At 44.3% G+C, this 19,033-nt stretch overlaps 1 protein-coding gene across 2 annotated transcripts in view; it reads left to right on the top strand.

The window, feature by feature from the left end:
• Positions 1-16,723, top strand: part of DLX3 (distal-less homeobox 3) — a 41,530-nt gene extending 24,807 nt beyond the window's left edge. For both annotated transcript variants that reach the window (XM_068264130.1, XM_068264128.1), the window contains exon 3: positions 15,540-16,723. In XM_068264130.1, coding sequence (XP_068120231.1) covers positions 15,540-15,842 — 303 coding nt within the window. In that variant the 3' untranslated portion in view covers positions 15,843-16,723. The remainder of the gene's footprint in view (positions 1-15,539) is intronic.
• The last annotated feature ends 2,310 nt before the right edge of the window (positions 16,724-19,033 follow it).

Below are 19,033 nucleotides of genomic sequence, written 5' to 3'. Positions count from 1 at the left end.
CCATAGTGCTTTCCAGATCCTCCTTTCCGTCCCACCATTCCAACACTGTCCCTGTTCAACCTTCAGAGCTCCACTGAGAGCTTCAGAAGCTCTCACACCACCGAGTGCAACCAAAGACGGGCAGATCCGTACTGTGCATGCGCAAGCCCGGACTCGCACATGCTCAGTACAGATCCACTCGTCTTCAGAGGTACTCCGGGACACCAGCACTTCCAAAGTCTGCCCGAGGAGGGGCGGAGACGGATTTGGCCAAGCTGGTTGAAGAACGTCTCTGAGGGACAGCAGTGGAACAAGGGCATAAGGTGAGGACTGGGGAGGCTCTGTGGGTTCCAGAACTTTCCCTCTACAAGAGGTGGATAAAGATGTAATGAAGCTCTAGCAAGGTAGTAAGTCTGGGGTACCCTTGTGGTCTTTTTGGTAAGCTGAAGTGGTGAGAGGTCAGAGAAGGTGACTGGTGGGCCCCTCGACACCCATTAGGCCCTAGGCACCTGCCTAAGTTGTCTGGATGATGATCCTGCTCTGCCCTCGTTTTATAGTATAAAATAAAGAGCTACCTTGTAAAACGTTGGCTATTTCAGGCTTTCCTGTGTGGTAAACCCTTGTCCAAGCTGAGCAGTTAGACCAGTAGATTGGCTTTCTGCCCCGCCCACAACTCTGTGCAAGGGCCTGCCCATACACAGCCGCGTCATCCTGTCCAAACGTCAGCAGCCAATCATCATGCACCTCAAACTTACATAGATAGAATGTTCCGTGCTCAGATAATCCATGGATGCTAAAACTATTAATAAAAGGGCCAGTTAACGGTCTGAGTATTCTGATCCCCGCCTGAAGCTTTTTTTAGGTCAGATTTCTGTGTAGGTTACATGTAGTTGTGTATTTTTGTATTTGTTTGATCCAGTTGTTACGCAGACAGGCTCAGGTGTGCTCCGACCTACAGAAATTCATGCATTACTCATATCATTTGACAACAAAGCAAGCCTAAGCTGTAGCTGTCAAAACAGTTTGTCTGTGTTGTGCAACTGTGTCTGTTTGTACTGTATACACTACTGCAGTATCTGCTGGTGAAATAGTACCAGTCTACAATGTATCCTAACTGAGCCTTCAGAGGACTGCCTGGGACATGCTGGAGGGTTTTTGGCCAAGGTGGTCAGTGGTACCCAAAGCAGGATCATCTACCAGGCAACCTAGGCAGGTGCTTGGGGCCTAGTCTGTGTCAAGGGCCCTACCTGCCACCTTCTTTGACCAAGGACCGCAACGCATCACATCTGCACAGCACTCCGCCTCAAACTGCCACATAAAGGATTAATCTTGATACCTGCAGGTGACAGTATTAGGACTAATTTCTACTACAGGAATATTTCATGATGTATTTAATGAGAACTATTTATACTGAGATCTTCTGCAGCCTCCATAGTCATGTCACTAACTGTCCCTTTAGAGGCGTTCATAATCTAATTCCTGTACTATAGTCCTAATCGAATGCATAGTACATAGTCACAACACACAACACAAGCAAACATGGAGAGAACATACAAACTCCATGCAGATTGTGTACTGAGTTCAGTTTTAATGGACTCATTTCAGCCAAGAGGTCATTTCTAAGTGGCTGAGGTGGTGATCACATTTTTTTTTATTTCCTTCCTTAAAGGAAACCCCCACCCATTACCATTTGGTAGTGTGGGTAAGCGCAGATTAGCTATGAGTAAGGACTATTTTGGTCTGAAACATGTCAGCTACTTCATGCTAGTGTTCGTTTGGACATGTCCTAAGTAAAGTCTGACTACCACGATTGGACAAGTGCGGATCCTTCTTTTCTTTTTTTTTTTAACAAGTGCAGATACTGTATGTTTCTCATACATATCTGTTCAGCAGCCATCTCTCTAATTATTTGTAAGAAAGAAGGTCCCCTGTTGGTTTTAGCATCATGTGAATCAATTTAGTCGATTGACTGCAGACTCCCGTGGGAGGTCATAGGCAATCATCTAAAGGATCCAGACAGGAGTGCGAGGAACCATCTTTAAGCAGCTAGATTTGAGGAGGGGGGTGGGGAGTGGAATATACTGCATATGCATGCACTCATTTCCACAACACACTATATATATATATATATATATATATATATATATATATATATATATCTCTATCTATCTCTATCTATCTATCTATCTATCTATCTATCTATCTATCTATCTATCTATCTATCTATCTATCTATCTATCTATAGCAGTGGGTGGATTTCCTTAAAGAGTAACGGTTCGGCATAACATCAAAAATCTATTCTTTATTTTTATCTGGTAAACAAGTAATACGGATGCTAACCAGGCAATCCAAAAGTTAAAATCACTATTACTTTTCTTGTTGATAAATGATCATTCCCCAGTTTACTTGACTCTTATTTGGTACACTCAAAACTTGGTACACAAAAAGGAAGTTGCAGGGCATGCTGGGTTGTCCTTCTTTGCTTCTCTACTTCCCCTCAGACTTAACTAATGCAGCCTGATTGGCTGAAGCCTCTTTCCCTCCTGTTTTCCCCTCCCACACCTCTGTTCCTCTCTGATTGGCCAATATTTCTCATGCTGAGACAATGCACTTTCTATAGTGAAAGGCAGGCTATGCATACACAATCAGGCAAAGGAGAGTAAGGGAGGAAATGACATCAGGATTGGCTTCAAAATAGCCACAGTTAAAATGGGAAATGCTAAGAAGGATTTTCTCTTTTTTTACTTTAGAAAAATCACTAAAATCAAAACATGGTCAGTGTAATACATATATTATATAAGTAGAACAAGGATTTATCTACTTATATATGTGTTTTGTTTCTGAGATAGTATGGCTGAGATAGTATGGCTCCTCTTTAACCATTTTAAAATATGCAGGCTGTCCCCTTAACCTCCCTGGCGGTCTATTAAGATCGCCAGGGCGGCTGCGGGAGGTTTTTTTTTTAATTAAAAAAAAAAACTGTTTCATGCAGCCAACTGAAAGTTGGCTGCATGAAAGCCCACTAGAGGGCGCTCCGGAGGCGTTCTTCCGATCGCCTCCAGCGACCAGAATAAACACGGAAGGCTGCAATGAGCAGCCTTCCTTGTTTTGCTTACATCGTCGCCATAGCGACGAACGGAGTGACGTCATGGACGTCAGCCGACGTCCTGACGTCATCCGCCTCCGATCCAGCCCTTAGCGCTGGCCAGAACCTTTGTTCCGGCTGCGCAAGGCTCGGTCGGCTGGGGGGACCCTCTTTCGCCGCTGCTCGCGGCGGCGATCAGGCAGCACACGCGGCTGGCAAAGTGCCGGCTGCGTGTGCTGCTTTTTATTTCGCTCAAATCGGCCCAGCAGGGCCTGAGCGGTGACCTCCGGCGGTGATGGACGTGTATAGTCGTCCATACCGCTGAGGAGGTTAAAGTGAACCTGAACTCTTACACAGTACAGAAGGATAAAATAGAGAGAAATGCAGCCTATATGTATTTAGAGTTTAGCCTGTCTAATCCCCCCTGATCTGTGACTAATCACCATTGTAATTTGATCTCTCAGCCGTGTCAGCAATCACCTCTGCCATGGCACAGCAGCTAATTTGTAAACACAGGATGTTAACAATATGTCTGTTTCCATGAAAGCAGGAAATAGACACACTGCAGATGTATTGCAGGATCTGTATCAGCTGTAACAAAGCTTTTTTTTTTTTCTTTAAAGATTATGTTGTTGCATATCTTATAGAGCAGAGAAGAAATTCTGCTTTCTGGTCCGCTTTACAGTGTTCCCGAGGCAATATGTGACATGATGAGATAAACATGCATCTGTACAACTCTGTTGCTATCCAACGCAGTTACAGATTCAGTATAGAGATTTTATTTGAGTACCCAGTCAGGCTTATGATTGGTTGTTGGAATTCCTGAACTTAATTGGCTATTCAGAGCGACAACAGGCCAAGTGACAATGCATCTGTCTATTGAGTCAGGTATATAATGCATCTGTCTATTGAGTCAGGTATATTTCTGTTGGGATTCAGGAAGTCCTAGTTTGTAGGTTCCTTGCCCAGCTAGGGAACATATGTCAGCCAACCAGTTCTCCTGCTTTGTCATTTATAAATAATTAGACGTAGGTAACAGCATATCTCAGCATGACCTTGTCACGGACATCAGGGAGAGATGGAATAAGTCCCATCAACCTGCAGGCAGAATCCACAATCTACGTACCACTAAAGGCCAGCCGAGGTATGGTGAAGGGTGGGAGATGTCAGGGTGGGGTGTTTATGGTCTGGGAGGTGGTATCCCCCAGGCTTCCTCATACCAATTTACAAAACACAATGTTGCTGTGAAACTGGGCTTGGTCCTTTTGGAGAGGAGCTTGGGATGAGTCATAGGGCGGGGAAATTTGGGACAGAGGTGTAGAGCAAGTGTGGGGGTAGGAAGGATTTGGAGAGAAAGCAAAACACTTCCCAGAAACACATCAAGATTGAGATCTGTGACTTCGTTCCACGCGGTTATCTTTGCTAAGAGGTCAGACCTGTGACATTCAAGATCTTTCAGGCTAGGAGGACCTCAGTTTCATGGACTGTCCTGTTAGTGCCAATATGTGTGTGCATTCCCAAGTATCTACAACTGTTACTGAAGCACAAATCCAAACTAAGAACATTAAAAGGGACTCCGAGCACCTCTCATGGGCATGCCTTTAAGACTCCGATCACTACTGCAAAGTACTAAAAGATGCATACCATTCTGTAGCTTGTGCTCTCCTCTTTCATTTGAATCGCCGTTCTGCACCAAATAGTTTCCATTCGATTTCAATTTAAAAATTGCGGCTGCCATCTTGGCTATGTTATAACTTCCGGGTCACCCCTGTCTTCTCTGTTAGAGAAGTGCATCACTGAGTGAAGCAGGTAGAGGAAGTGACACGCATGGCCATTGCATGAGGCTACTCCAGAGGGGTCATAGCACGACTTTGTTGGACGTCGTCTGGCTTAAAGGCATTACGTATGAGAGGTGCTCGGAGTCGCTTTAAATGAATTATGGTGATGATGATGAATACTGCTTAGTAGGGACGTTAGTAGACGGTAGCGTTCCATCAGGACCATGGTGCTAACCTGTGAAAAATCAAAAACAAAAAGAAAAAAGTAGCCTGTAAGGAACAAAGCACATGCTTTGTCACCAAGCCTCTTCATCTAGAATAAGTCAATTGTAAAGCTCACTCAGTACACATGCTAGACTGGTCATTGGAAATGGACGACGAATGACAGGTCGGCCAATAATTTTTTGTTAACATATGCCCTAACGATGGTAAAAGATATCGATTACCGTCCATGTAGACTGATCTGTCTTGGTGGAGCAGTTCGGACGATAATCGCCGTTAGATTTTTGTACCAAACATAAAGGCCTCAGGTCGCACCGCAACCGTATATATACAGTGAGAAACCAGCCTGAGGGTTCTGGGTATTAATTAACTAAACAATAAGCATGATGAAGATCAGAAAAGTGGTGAACCATTAAAGCGAAAGCCATTTTTATAATAGATCGCCATTTTACTGAATCGCCTCTTAATAGGCTCTATAATCTTTCCTCGGAATTAAAAACTTTTTTTTTATCGCCTAATTGCTGCACAGATCACCAAAAATAAGTTACCCGTGGCCACAACATCAAACAATGGTGGGGCAAAAACTAAATTTACAACTTGACCTATTCATAGTAGACAATGACTAGGCTGTCATGGTGAACCTTTGGCTTCAGAGTCACACCAGCGACAAGCATGCAGCCAGATTAGACAAGGTGATGTCATAGCATCAGATCAGCCTGCTCTTTCTGGGTCACTAACGTCACCAGTCAGCAGGCTGGCATTGGCTGGGGGAGGAGGGGAGGGGTTTGTACAGCGCCAAGCAATGCTAAAAGCTGAAGTCAGATATGAAGTGAAGGCCGCCATCTGCTAAATAGACACGATCAATAAGAATCTGATAGTTCTAACATGCATGCAAATCGTATGCAGCTTGCTACTGGGCCAATCATATGCATATCCTGTCAAAATCCACTTCCGGTCCATCAGATCCACTTCCTGTTGAATTTGATTTGCCCAGTTCCATGCTGCATAGAATCTGCATTTAACATTTGCATGGAATAGTAATTGTAAAGTAAAGAAGGCTAAATAAGCCACAATAGGTACAAAAATGAAAACAACATTTATTTGTGGTACATAATCTCTATATAAAGCTATTACTAACAATATCCACTCATATACACTATAGAAAAACAAAGAGTAGGTGGGGGCTGGTCTCCTAGCATTCCCTCTCACACACATCCTAACTAGCATGATATTAGCCACAGCATATAACACTTCAGTTTCAGCTGGTTAGTATTTCATGCAAATTTATGCAGTTAATAGGCCAGTAGAGTGGTAGCAAACGTTGCATTCAGATTCAAAGTGCAGGCTTCATAGCAGATGAACATACAGCACAGCAAGCATGCTGTAGGCATTTCATTTAGCAGCATGCAAATCTATGCAGTTAGTAAGCCAGTAGAGTGGCAGCAAACGTTGCATTCAGATTCAAAGTGCAGGCTTCATAGCAGATGAACATAACAGCACAGCTAGCAACGCTGTAGGCATTTAATTTAGTAGCATGCAAATCTATGCAGTTAGTAAGCCAGTAGAGTGGTAGCAAACATTGCATTCAGATTCAAAGTGCAGGCTTCATAGCAGATGAACATAACAGCACAGCAAGCTGTTAGGAATACTTACAGGAACACAGAATTCAGCCACTTGTAGTCACCTTAAAGAGGAACTCCAGTGAAAATAATTTAATAAAAAAAGTGCTTCATTTTTACAATAATTCTGTATAAATGATTTAGTCAGTGTTTGCTCATTGTAAAAGCTTTCCTCTCCCAGATTCACATTCTAACATGTATTACATGGTGACATTGTTACTGTGGGCAAGTTATGTAGCTGTTTCTAGCTGCTCTGGCTGTTACAGACAGCTTTAAACAGTCATTTCCTGTCTGTGAACATTGTTAGATTGTGGCAGTTTGCCCAGAGTACCACGGTATTTAGAGCCTCTTGTGGGAGGGGTTTCAGCACAAAATAAGTCACACAGCGCCCCCTGATGGTCTGTTTGTGAAAATCATTCTATTTCTCATGTAAAAGGGGGTATCAGCTACTGATTGGGATAAAGTTCAATTCTTGGTTGGAGTTTCTCTTTAATACACCACAAGTGATTAACTTTCATTTATGTTTACTACACAGTTCAATATCAGTAATCCAAAGGTCCTGTGAACAACCACATATGCAGTACGCCCATAAAGCATGGGACATGAGACTCTGCACAGGCTCCTCCCACCTATGCATTTCACCCTATCAGGCTTCCTTAGGGTGTGGCCTATCACTGGATTTCCCCAGCCTTTATAATCTGGTGTTCATCATGTGATCAGGCCTTGTGGCCACCATTTTAGATGCTGGTAAATACTTCCCATTCTCTGCAAATGACTTTTACATCATCTTTTCACTGGTTGTCTCATTTTACACGCAAGCCAGAATTTATAATCCAGCAGAGATGGATTGTACACAAACTAGAGTAAACTTGGCCATGGCAATTGCTAAAGACCGCCTCTGCCAAGAGTCTATCACAGGTAGTGACATATTTAGTCCTGTCAGTTGCATCTCTGTGGAATGTTTGTTTCTGATAATTCCAAAGCCAGTGAAAATAATGGCCGGTCTCCTAGAGTGCCCTAGGAGTAGAATTCCGCATAGCTAAAAATTCCTGGGCTAAATTCAATATACAGCAGTATATAGATATAGAAAGTTCTTCTGATGCCAATACCAGGAAAATTACCATAAACGTGGGTATCCTGACATTCTACTATATGTCACTACAGTACCACTTTAAAGTGTTGAGAGGGATATGGAGGATGTCCTATTTATTTCTTTTTAAACAATACCAGTTGCCTGGCAGCCTTGCTGGTCTATTTGGCTGCAGTAGTGTCTGAATTATCAGAAACAAGCATGCAGCTAATCTTGTCAGATTTGACAATAATGTCAGAAACACCTGATCTGCTGCATGCTTGTTCAGGGGCTATGACTTTGACTATGTGCGTTCCTAGCCGTTTTTTATAGAAACGGCTACCAATGTTTTCTAATGGCCTCGTTCACATGTATGCGTATGCGACGCATACGTTTCTCATCCGCATTGCTGCACGCAGTTCTGTGCGCCACGCACAGAAACGGGAGCAATGAAAGTCTATGGATGCGTATCAAAAACGCGTACTATTGCGTTTTTTGCGTACGTTTCCCATTGCTTCCTGCGCGACGCACTTCCTTTCAACATGCAAAAACGCAAGAAAGCGCATATAAACGCGTACATTTTTCAACTTGCGTTTTCTTTGTTTCCTATGCGTTCTGTAAACGCTGACAGTCTGAACGGGGCCTAAAAGTATTAGAGGATCAGCAGGATAGCCAGGCAACTGGAATTGCTTAAAATTATATAAATATGGCAGCCTTCATATCACTCTCTCCTTGGGTTCACTTTAAGTGTCTGCTAATCCAGTCCTGTCTGTCCTGTTTGCACAGAAAGGGTTACCTTTAAAATGACATCAAATTTGCATTTTGACAAGCAGCGTTTTGCTTTTCCTTCAGTTCTGTACACAGACGCGCATTTCTACCCCCCGGCAACGCTTACGTAATGTAACTAAAGAACACAAAGTAAAACGCTGTATTTGTACTGCAAGTAAGATTAACTAAACAAGTCCTTCACTGCTGTTGCTGAACCATTTCTTAGGAAAAAAGCGGGTTGCCTTGACATGATAATACTGCAGTACATCTTGCTTCCTCTCCTCTCTGGGATCAGCTAATGGGCGGGTCAATCAAGTGGGACCATGTGACACTCAAGAAGGAGGAGCAATGCATTCAAGGCTACATTTCTCTGCATCCCAGTAGAAACCATGATATTGATTCATGAAAGTAGCAGCACGAGTTAAAAAACAACTTGCGAGCGATATGCATGCTACGCACGACCGTTCTGCGTAGCGTGCATTTCTTAGTTACGCTGTTTCTTAGTTACGCACGCTCCTTTAACTGTTGCACGCCAACGTCGACGCTAATATACTACACTAATTAACATAGTAGCAGCCGCGCAAGTGAAGTATCGCAGTTGCAATACTTCACAGTGCTCAGCAGTTAAAGGAGCAGTAAACAGCACACATAACTATGCAATGCATGCTATGCAGCATGGCCCTGCACAGCGTGAGTAGAACTTGCAAGCTGTTTTTTTAACTCGCACAGCTGCTTTCATGAATCACCCCCCATGTGTCTGCATGATGAGGCAGGACTAGTAGTAGTTTAAAGAGAACATATGTAAGACCTCAATCAGCTAAAATGAAGCTATCTTGGATGTTGAGGTCTTAAGCCTGTAGGGATAGGTGCACAGCTACAAGCAAGCAGAACTATGCAACCGGCTTTTAAATTTACAGCATGTACAGTTTTTGAATTTACTGTAGAGCATGGTAACGCTCACCCCACAAGTTTCAATCTACTGTGAGGGCTGGAACCCATCAGAGCGATTTTTTTGAGCGTTTAGGGAGCGTGAGAAATTGCTAGCGATTTCCCTAAACGCTCTGCCAATGTAAATGGATGGTGCAAATTCCACAGAAGCGATTGTGATTAGCAAAATCCCAATGCAGGACATGCAGCATTTTGGGAGCGTTAGCGCTTCAATGTAAAGTATATAATCGCTGGCGTAAGTGCTCATCAAAACTTGGACGGATTTTGCCAGCGTTTTAAAGTTACTGCACACTGTAACAAAATTAAAAATAATTGAAAGGACCAATCAGACTTTAAAACGCTAATCGCTACACAACCGCTGGCAAATTGATTACACTTTCTAAAATCGCTCCCTAAAACGCTCATGAAATCGCTTACAAACTGCTCATACAAAATGCTAGCGATTGCAATTAGCGATAGCGTTTTGTAGTGGGTTCCAGGCCTTATCCTAGACCAGGCATGGACAAACTTGGCCCTCCAGCTGTTAAGGAACTACAAGTCCCACAATGCAAGTCCTTAACAGCTCAGCTGGAGGGCCAAGTTTGCCTATGCCTGTCCTAGACTGAGACCAATGTTTTAGGCTAGGTTCACTGTGGTCAGTTGCATAACGCACACGTTAAGTTATAAGGAGTGTGAACTGCAATGGAGACTGGGCATAGACTTTAATACAAAGACTGCATGCAGCAAGATAGAATAACACAATCACAACTTACAACGCAGTGCTGGGAACAGCCCCATAGAACAGTACGGGCAGTGAGTTGAAATGCAGAATTATTCCGCAAAGGAGCACTGAGAGCAAGGCTTTAAAGTGAATGGGAACCACATTTAAAAAAAATGAGACAGATACTTACCCAAGGAGAGGGAAGGCTCTGGGTCCTATAGAGCCTTCCGGCTCCTCTCCTGGTCACCTCGTTCCAGTGCTGGCTCGCCCGGTAGCAGTATTTGACTAAATTAGTCAAATGCTGCTTTACCCGGCCGAAGGAGGCTTCAGAAGTCTTCAGGGAGCCCGAGTGCTCCTGAAGAAGGGCGGCCCTGTACTGCACCTGCGCAAGCACGCTCTCTTGCGCGCTCACGCCTGTGCAGTATGGAGCCGCACGTCTTCAGGAGGACACGGCTCCCGAAGACTTCCAAATACCCTTTCGGCGGGGGATTGAAATGGGGGGGGGGGGGGAGCCAGCACAGGATAGAGAGCACCGAGAGAGGAGACGGAAGGCTCTATATGACCCAGAGCCTTCCCTCTCCTTAGGTAAGTATTTGCTTCATTTTTTGAAAAATGCGGTTCCCATTCACTTTAAGCATACATCATATTTATTGTGTTTAGCTAAATGAATACATTAGAAGCTTATTATGACATATTATAACACATTTTCTGGGCTCTACCTGGCATCACGTCCATGTTCTCTGGCATGGAGTCCATTTGTTATAAATCGAAATGGTGCACTGAAATTTACAAAAGTTTGGAATTATGGATTGACTACTTTTACTTTGTGTAAAATCTGGACATACTACAAACGATTTGCTAGAGAAATAACGTGTATTTATGAGATATTAATTAGCATATCTCAGTCACTACTAATCATTAATAATTGCTTCTTTGATGACGTATCCATCCAATAACTAGATCCTCACTATCCCTATTTCATGTCTTGATATTGTACTTGTTTAATTTGACTCAATTTTGATAATTATTTGGAATTCTCAGTACATCAGAATGAGTAACAGGGGGTGGGGCCAGGGGCGTAACTAGAAATCACTGGGCCCCTCTGCAAAACTTTGGATGGGGCCCCCTCCTGCCAAAGAATAGGGTAGAAAGACTGGGGGTAGAACAGTGCTGTACACAAGACCCTGCTGAACGCTGCATAGGGACTGTCTACAAATCTTTGTCTGCAAAACTTTTTATGATTTGTAATCAGTGGCAGAGCAGATGCAGTTGTGCAGAGAGCAGAAAGTTCTTTCTCTCCTTGCCCTTAGTTATCAGTCTCACAGGATGGGGCCCCCTGTGGCCTCTGGGCCCTCCTGCAGCTGCATCCCTTGCAGGGTCTATTTTTACGCCCCTGGGTGGGGCCTTTTTTGGTGATCTAATATAAAGATCTTTATATACTTGTATTCATTTCTTCATGTATACGAATGAGGTAATCAATAAAATACACTTAAAAATGGGAAGATGCCAAAAACTTGGAACTGATAGGCCTTGCGGCTCACTATTGGTCCATCATATCTTAAAGGACCACTATCATGAAAAATTTTAAACCTATATTTACTTGTATGAGTAAAATTTGTTCCATTTGTTAAATAGTAAAATGCACTATAAATTCCTTTTTTCCTATTTGGCTGTCGCTTAACAGTAGTAAAAATCTGACAGATCTGACAGGCTTTGGAATAATTATCTCCTCATGGGGATTCTCACGGTTTTCTTTACTTTCAAAAGCACTTACTGAATGGCAGTTGCTCAGTCCAACTGCCAAAATAATGTGCTATCATGTAGAAAGGCTTGTCTGGCATCTATATCTATATCTATCTATCTATCTGGGGACAGGCAAAAATGGCGCACAGCGCCAATAGTGTCAGAATGGCGCTGCATTACAACGATATTTATCGTTTTATATGTTCAATTTTTTTAGCAGGGATCGGGCTGGAGAGGCAGCGGGCTGGCAGCGGGGGTCGGGCTGGAGATGCAGCGGGCTGGCAGCGGGGGTCGGGCTGAAGAGGCAGCGGGGTGGAGGGAGGATTACGCAGCATGTGTATATTGTGTATACATTACCTTGTCCCGGCCGGCGATCGCTCCTTCACTTCATAGCTTGCACGAGTCCTGCATCCAGCCAATCACCATGCGGAAACTGAAGCCACATGGTGATTGGCTGGATGCAGGACTCGTGCAAGCTGTGAAGTGAAGGAGCGATCGCCGGCCGGGACGAGGTAATGTATACACAATATACACATGCTGCGTAATCCTCCCTCCACCCCGCTGCCTCTTCAGCCCGACCCCCGCTGCCAGCCTACTGCCTCTCCATCCTGACCCCGCTGCCAGCCCACTGCCTCTCCAGCCCGACCCCCGCTGCCAGCCCGCTGCCTCTCCACCCTGACACCGCTGCCAGCCCACTGCCCGCTGCCTCTTCGGCCCGACCCCCGCTGCCAGCCCGCTGCCTCTCCACCCTGACACCGCTGCCAGCCCACTGCCCGCTGCCTCTTCGGCCCGACCCCCGCTGCCAGCCCGCTGCCTCTCCACCCTGACACCGCTGCCAGCCCACTGCCCGCTGCCTTTTCGGCCCGACCCCCGCTGCCAGCCCGCTGCCTCTCCACCCTGACACCGCTGCCAGCCCACTGCCCGCTGCCTCTTCGGACCGACCCCCGCTGCCAGCCCGCTGCCTCTCCACCCTGACACCGCTGCCAGCCCACTGCCCGCTGCCTTTTCGGCCCGACCCCCGCTGCCAGCCCGCTGCCTCTCCACCCTGACACCGCTGCCAGCCCACTGCCCACTGCCTCTCCAGCCTGACCCCCGCTGCCAGCCCGCTGCCTCTCCACCCTGACACCGCTGCCAGCCCACTGCCCGCTGCCTTTTCGGCCCGACCCCCGCTGCCAGCCCGCTGCCTCTCCACCCTGACACCGCTGCCAGCCCACTGCCCACTGCCTCTCCAGCCTGACCCCCGCTGCCAGCCCGCTGCCTCTCCACCCTGACACCGCTGCCAGCCCACTGCCCGCTGCCTCTTCAGCCCGACCCCCGCTGCCAGCCCGCTGCCTCTCCACCCTGACACCGCTGCCAGCCCACTGCCCGCTGCCTCTTCAGCCCGACCCCCGCTGCCAGCCCGCTGCCTCTCCACCCTGACACCGCTGCCAGCCCACTGCCCGCTGCCTCTTCAGCCCGACCCCCTCTGCCAGCCCGACCCCCTCTGCTAGTTCCCTGCATTTTTCAATGGCGCACCGTTCTGCTGTTTTATAAAACGCTATTTACCGTTTTAATGTATTTACATTTTAACGGTAAATAGCGTTTTATAATCGGCAGAACGGTGCGCCATTATTTCCTCCGCGCCATTTTTTACTGTATGCTATCTATCTATCTATCTATCTATCTATCTATCTATCTATCTATCTATCTATCTATCTATCACAGGGGATTTTTGGGTATTCTTTACAAAAGCACTGTATAAAAAAAAAAAAATCTATCTATCTCTATCTCTATCTCTATCCACACATATATATATATAGATAGATAGATAGATAGATAGATAGATAGATAGATAGATAGATAGATAGATATTTTTTTTTATACAGTGCTTTTGTAAAGAATAACCGAAAATCCCCTGCGAGTAGATGGACTAGTCCAAAACCGATCTGTCGGATTTTTACTGCTTAGTGTAAGGGACAGCGACATAGGAAAAATTTAATTTATGGTCCATTTTACTTCTTATGAATATGTATTTAAATTTTTTATGTTTTCCGCAACAGTGTTCCTTTAACTGCAGCGCTTTTCTTAAATTAACAAAACTTGTCCATTAAACCAGTAGGTGGCATGCTAAAAAAATATCACCATGTTATTTATCACATTAAAATATTTCCTTAAATATTTTTAAGCAAATAATACAACGATGGGAAAAAAGGCTGTGTACCGCCCACTTTTGTTGGAAAAAGAAAGCCCATATTACGTTCACTTCCCCTGTAATTATTTCAAGAATCAATGGTAATCCTTTTTTTATGTCTTGCTTATTATGTGCTTATGTGTATAGAAAACTATTATAGCAGATAGGAAATGTTTGCTTCAAGTGAATGGATTAGTGCAAGTGTGGCTATTGAGCAATAGTGGCTTCATCTTTGTGCAGTAAATTCCTCTTGGAGCAATACAGGCAATCCTTACTCCAGAGTACTTTTGCCATGGGTTCAAATAAGTACAATCTACACTGCCAGTTTTTGAACTTAGTAGTTTTCAAATGAAAATGAAAAGACTATTTTTTTTCAACAATGTGGAATTGCAAAAAGACTTGTGCGGTAGCAGTCTGTATGACAAAAGGGGAATTTCACCTTAAAGTGGATCCGAGGTGAACTTTTACTCATTGCATCATTGTGTTCCTTTCCTATTTTTATAGGGCATTTCTCCGGCCAAATACTTTTTTGTTTTTGTTTTAATACTCTAATTCCCTATAAACTAAATAAACCACGCCCACAAGTTTTCAGAGAGCCAAGGCAGTAGCAAGGGCTCATGGGAGCTCAGTCTGGGCAGGAGGAGGGGGAGGTGTTACTGAGGAGCCATTGATTTCAGAGGCAGAGGGGAGGAGGGAGGAGGAGGGTGGATTAGGCTGATGGCTCAAGATGCAGATCAGCTTGCCTGTGTGTAATGTTTACAAACAACATGGCCGCTGTCATTGTATCACAGGAATAAATAATCATATTCTATTAAAACAGTTTGCAGCTAGATTTGCTGTGTAAACTATCTAAAAACTTTACATAAGATATATAGACAAGTTACTTGTTATAGTTAGTTTTTCATCTCGAATCCGCTTTAAGAGGAATACAACTCAAAATAAAATGCCTCCTTGAAAACATTCAACATAGCAAAAAGCAAATATAAAACATAAAAAGAGGATTATTATGTCACTTGAAGGAATATTTATACTTTACTATAGCCAATTGGTAATATTGCCTTTGCATGACAACTTATCAGATTGTCTTGTAATTAACTAATGGCTGTTTAAACAAAGCACAGAAAGTTTTTTTCTGTGTCCCCTTAGAAACAGCAGAAGCTTTTCTGCATTGTTTACATAGCTGAGTACCCCTCAACACAATCTGATCATTTTGGCAATTATATCAGTTTCTAAGTGAAGTGGAAGTTTGAATTATTAACCCATCCAGCAAGTTGGAAACCAATTATATGTTCTTTTCTCTATTCATTTTATACTGTGTTTAATGCTTTAGACCATAGATGAAATTTGAGTTTCGTACTTACTTGTTTATGACTATCTTGAATCAGAAAAGCTGCATTTCAAGTTTTTTTTTTTTTTTTTTTGCGTTTGACTTAATTACTGTTTTTTTATGCTTCTCAGGTGAAAATCTGGTTCCAGAACCGCAGGTCAAAGTTTAAGAAACTGTATAAAAACGGTGAGGGACCTAGTCTGGAATACAGTCCCAACAACAGCGACTCCATGGCCTGTAACTCTCCGTCCTCTCCACCCATGTGGGAAAATAACCGAAGCAGAACCCCTCAGCAACAAAGTCTTCCTCCTCACTGCTCATCCCCGACCTACCTTGAGAACTATAATCAATGGTACAACCAACAGAACCAACCAGGACCACATCTACAACCTCCTGATGCCTTACACCAACCGCCACCTAATCCAGTATATTAAAACACAGAGAAACATTCAGAGTAACTTAAGTGAGTTACTAAATGGCCCACTTCACCTTACTTGAAGGGACACTATGGACTTTAGTTGGGCTACAGACTTAATATTTAAGTGGCATTGCTATACAAAAATTTATGGGATTTTTGTAAAAAAGTTTTTTTTGAAGGAACATCATCCACCACAAACTTGATTTGACTCCTCGAGAAAACTTACGTAGATGGACATTAAATGGAACGACCTAATTATGGATACCAAGATGAAACTACACCCAGCAGTTTCTCAGTTGTTACATACCTTACCAGACCAGATTCTTTTCCAAGATCATAAACGGTGTGTGTCATCGTCAAGCCCATAATTTCATGGAGGCAATCAAACAGCTCATACCTCCACACAGTGAAGTTGTTGGTCACCAAGGTCTATTTTCTTTGTAGAACTTTCAATGAAGCTCTTGCAGATTCAAAAACTGCACAACCAGTACACAATGGGACTGTAGTGTAACAAATGAACGCTCCTTTGTATGTTCTAAACATGTCCAACCACAGTGGCCCAGTAGCTCTATGTTCAGCCATAAATGCTAAGGGTGTCAAGATTTTCTATCAAAGATGAATCTCGTTGGGAGATTTGACATAGGAAAAGTTTGATAAATCAAAGAAAGGAGTGATCTTTGTTTTTTTAAGAGTCTCTTAAACTTTTATGATTTTGGATGCTCCAATTGTCTTTGCTATATTTAAAGAAATTGTGCTGGAGGTTCTAACTTATTTTTGTAATATTTTGGCAAATGTTTGGAATGGGAGGGGGTGAGATAAAGAGGGAATATGAGGAATGTTATTGTGTGAATGCTAATTAAAATATTGTGTTTTGCTGCAGAAGCAGAAGATTTTGAACTCATTGCGTTGACTGGTTTGTTCAAATTTTTTTTTGCGATGCCAAGATGTAGTTTATGTTCGAATGTGTGTGGATAGGTGAATTAATGTGTAGGGTTGGATGTGCTTGAATGACTGTGCTATGTGATGGAGAGAAGGGGGTGTGTGGAAGGTTGAGGGGGGTGTGGAGTTGGGACTATGGTGGTTTTGGTTCCAGGGTCTGTGTGACCAGATGGTGTGACAACAAGGCCCCCAAGATTAACATCCTCAGGTGAGTATATAGGGGTGGGGGTTTGTGGGGTACATTGTGGGAGCAGTTGGGGGGAGGAGTCACAACAAGGTGGAGAGGCACCTATGACGGCAGAGCCATGTGTGTCGGTCAGGAGCCATTTTCATTGGCTCCTGGCCGTGTCTATTAACGTAAGCAACTCCCATTGGTTTACACTGAAAGACAGGGACAGGAGCCAATGAAAGCGGCTCCTGAGCGGCTCACAGGAACTATGCCGTCATAGAGATGGCAGAGTGGGTGGCCCAGTTTCCTGACGTGCGGCGGTGATGGCGTTTGCGGCAGGTATGTGCGGGAATTATCAGGATTCCGCTGTTTTAGTACCAGCGGTCTCTGGTCCTTAAGGGGGCGGAGACCGCTGGTAATTAAGTGGTTCAACTAAAAGTAATGAGGTAGCTTACCTCACTGAAGACACCACTTACAGTACAGTACAAAAATAAATGTTATTAAGCAAAGGCCTTGTGCTTAATAACAACCCTACCTCATTACTTTAGGTTTATTTTTCTATTTTTTTCATATTTTATACTTGTGGGCACCTCTACACCTTGTGACTTCTCACATACACCCCCCTCCTGAGGAGTGAACTCCTCAGGCCCTCGAGCTCCAGGGCCTTTTTTTGCAGAGAGCGACCAACGTAAGGGTTCCAACCCATACCCATCTGGGGACGGTTATTCTCCTCAAGCACTGTTGGATGGTTACCCTGAATTGTAACCCAACTTTGTGAGTACCACATCCAGGGGCAAACCCAGAATTTTCAAGGGGGGGGGGGGGGATTGCTGAAAGGTCTCCCTCAGCCACGCACAATACAGTATAATAATATGGTAGGACATCATGCTGGGTACACATAATGTAATTTCCTGTCCAACTGATAGGATGTGACAAATTATTTCCAGTCAGATCTGCTCCCAATTGACAATTGGATCGATCAGGAGCAGTTTGGATACAGATAATAATGAGGACAGCCGACATTGCTAATGAAGGGGAAAGTGAAGCATTCACACAGCAGGGCACAGGGCTGTGCTCATACCTGACTCTAAGTTCCCCAAGGGGGCAGTACTGTGAGCTGCAGGATGCCTGCAGATATTCTGTGTTGGATACAGATAATAATGAGGACAGCCGACATTGCTAATGAAGGGGAAAGTGAAGCATTCACACAGCAGGGCACAGGGCTGTGCTCATACCTGACTCTAAGTTCCCCAAGCGGGCAGTACTGTGAGCTGCAGGATGCCTGCAGATATTGTGGTGCCTTAACTTGTGCCTGTCCCCAGACACTGCACCGGTGTTGTGTCTGATTACGCTGCCTATTGATTTGCGCTGCCCCGCATGCGCAGGAGGAGACTGTGCGGCCACATTTCCTATTGAATGATGCTGCTGGTGGTAAAATACTAAATATCTCAGCTCCAACACCTCTTACACTCCCCACATTTTCAGGGTAGGGAGGGAACCCCCAGAACAACCTCTATGCCAAATTGCAGCCCGACATGCACGACAATGCATAGAGTGCACTGTCTGATGTTCACACTGCATGCGTTCCGGACCAGTGCGGTCCGGGAACGCATGCTGCACGTATTTTTTGCCAAAACGCACGACTGTCCCATGGGATCAGCCATGCAATGCATACAAACACGGATGGCATGCGTTCTCATGCATTGCGTTCCGCACGCATGGCCGTCTGTGTTTGTAAGGTGTAGGTGATTTGCTCCAAAATTGACAGAGATAGCAAAGAAAACCACGCACGCAAAACAAAATAAATAAATAAAACAACCCCACTGTAGATTTATGCAGTCATATAGTTAGGAGCGGCACACCTTTCCGTATATTGAGGGTGCTGAACCTTAGATGCAAAGCTACATCTATCAAAGTTTCGAACAGTCCAAGGATAGGTTCGCACACCAGCTTCTCCAAAGAGCCACAAGGTAGTTTTTTTTCACCATAATGTGTCAACACAAAGTATGACAATTGTTTCGGAGCCACAAGAGGTCCCCTTCCTCAGATAAGTGCAGACAAACATGTAGATTTAGGAAAAGTTAGAATCCTTTAGTACT

This window comes from Hyperolius riggenbachi, chromosome 12, assembly GCF_040937935.1.
Source record: "Hyperolius riggenbachi isolate aHypRig1 chromosome 12, aHypRig1.pri, whole genome shotgun sequence".
NCBI lineage: Eukaryota > Metazoa > Chordata > Amphibia > Anura > Hyperoliidae > Hyperolius > Hyperolius riggenbachi.
This window is presented reverse-complemented; position numbering and strand designations above follow the sequence as displayed.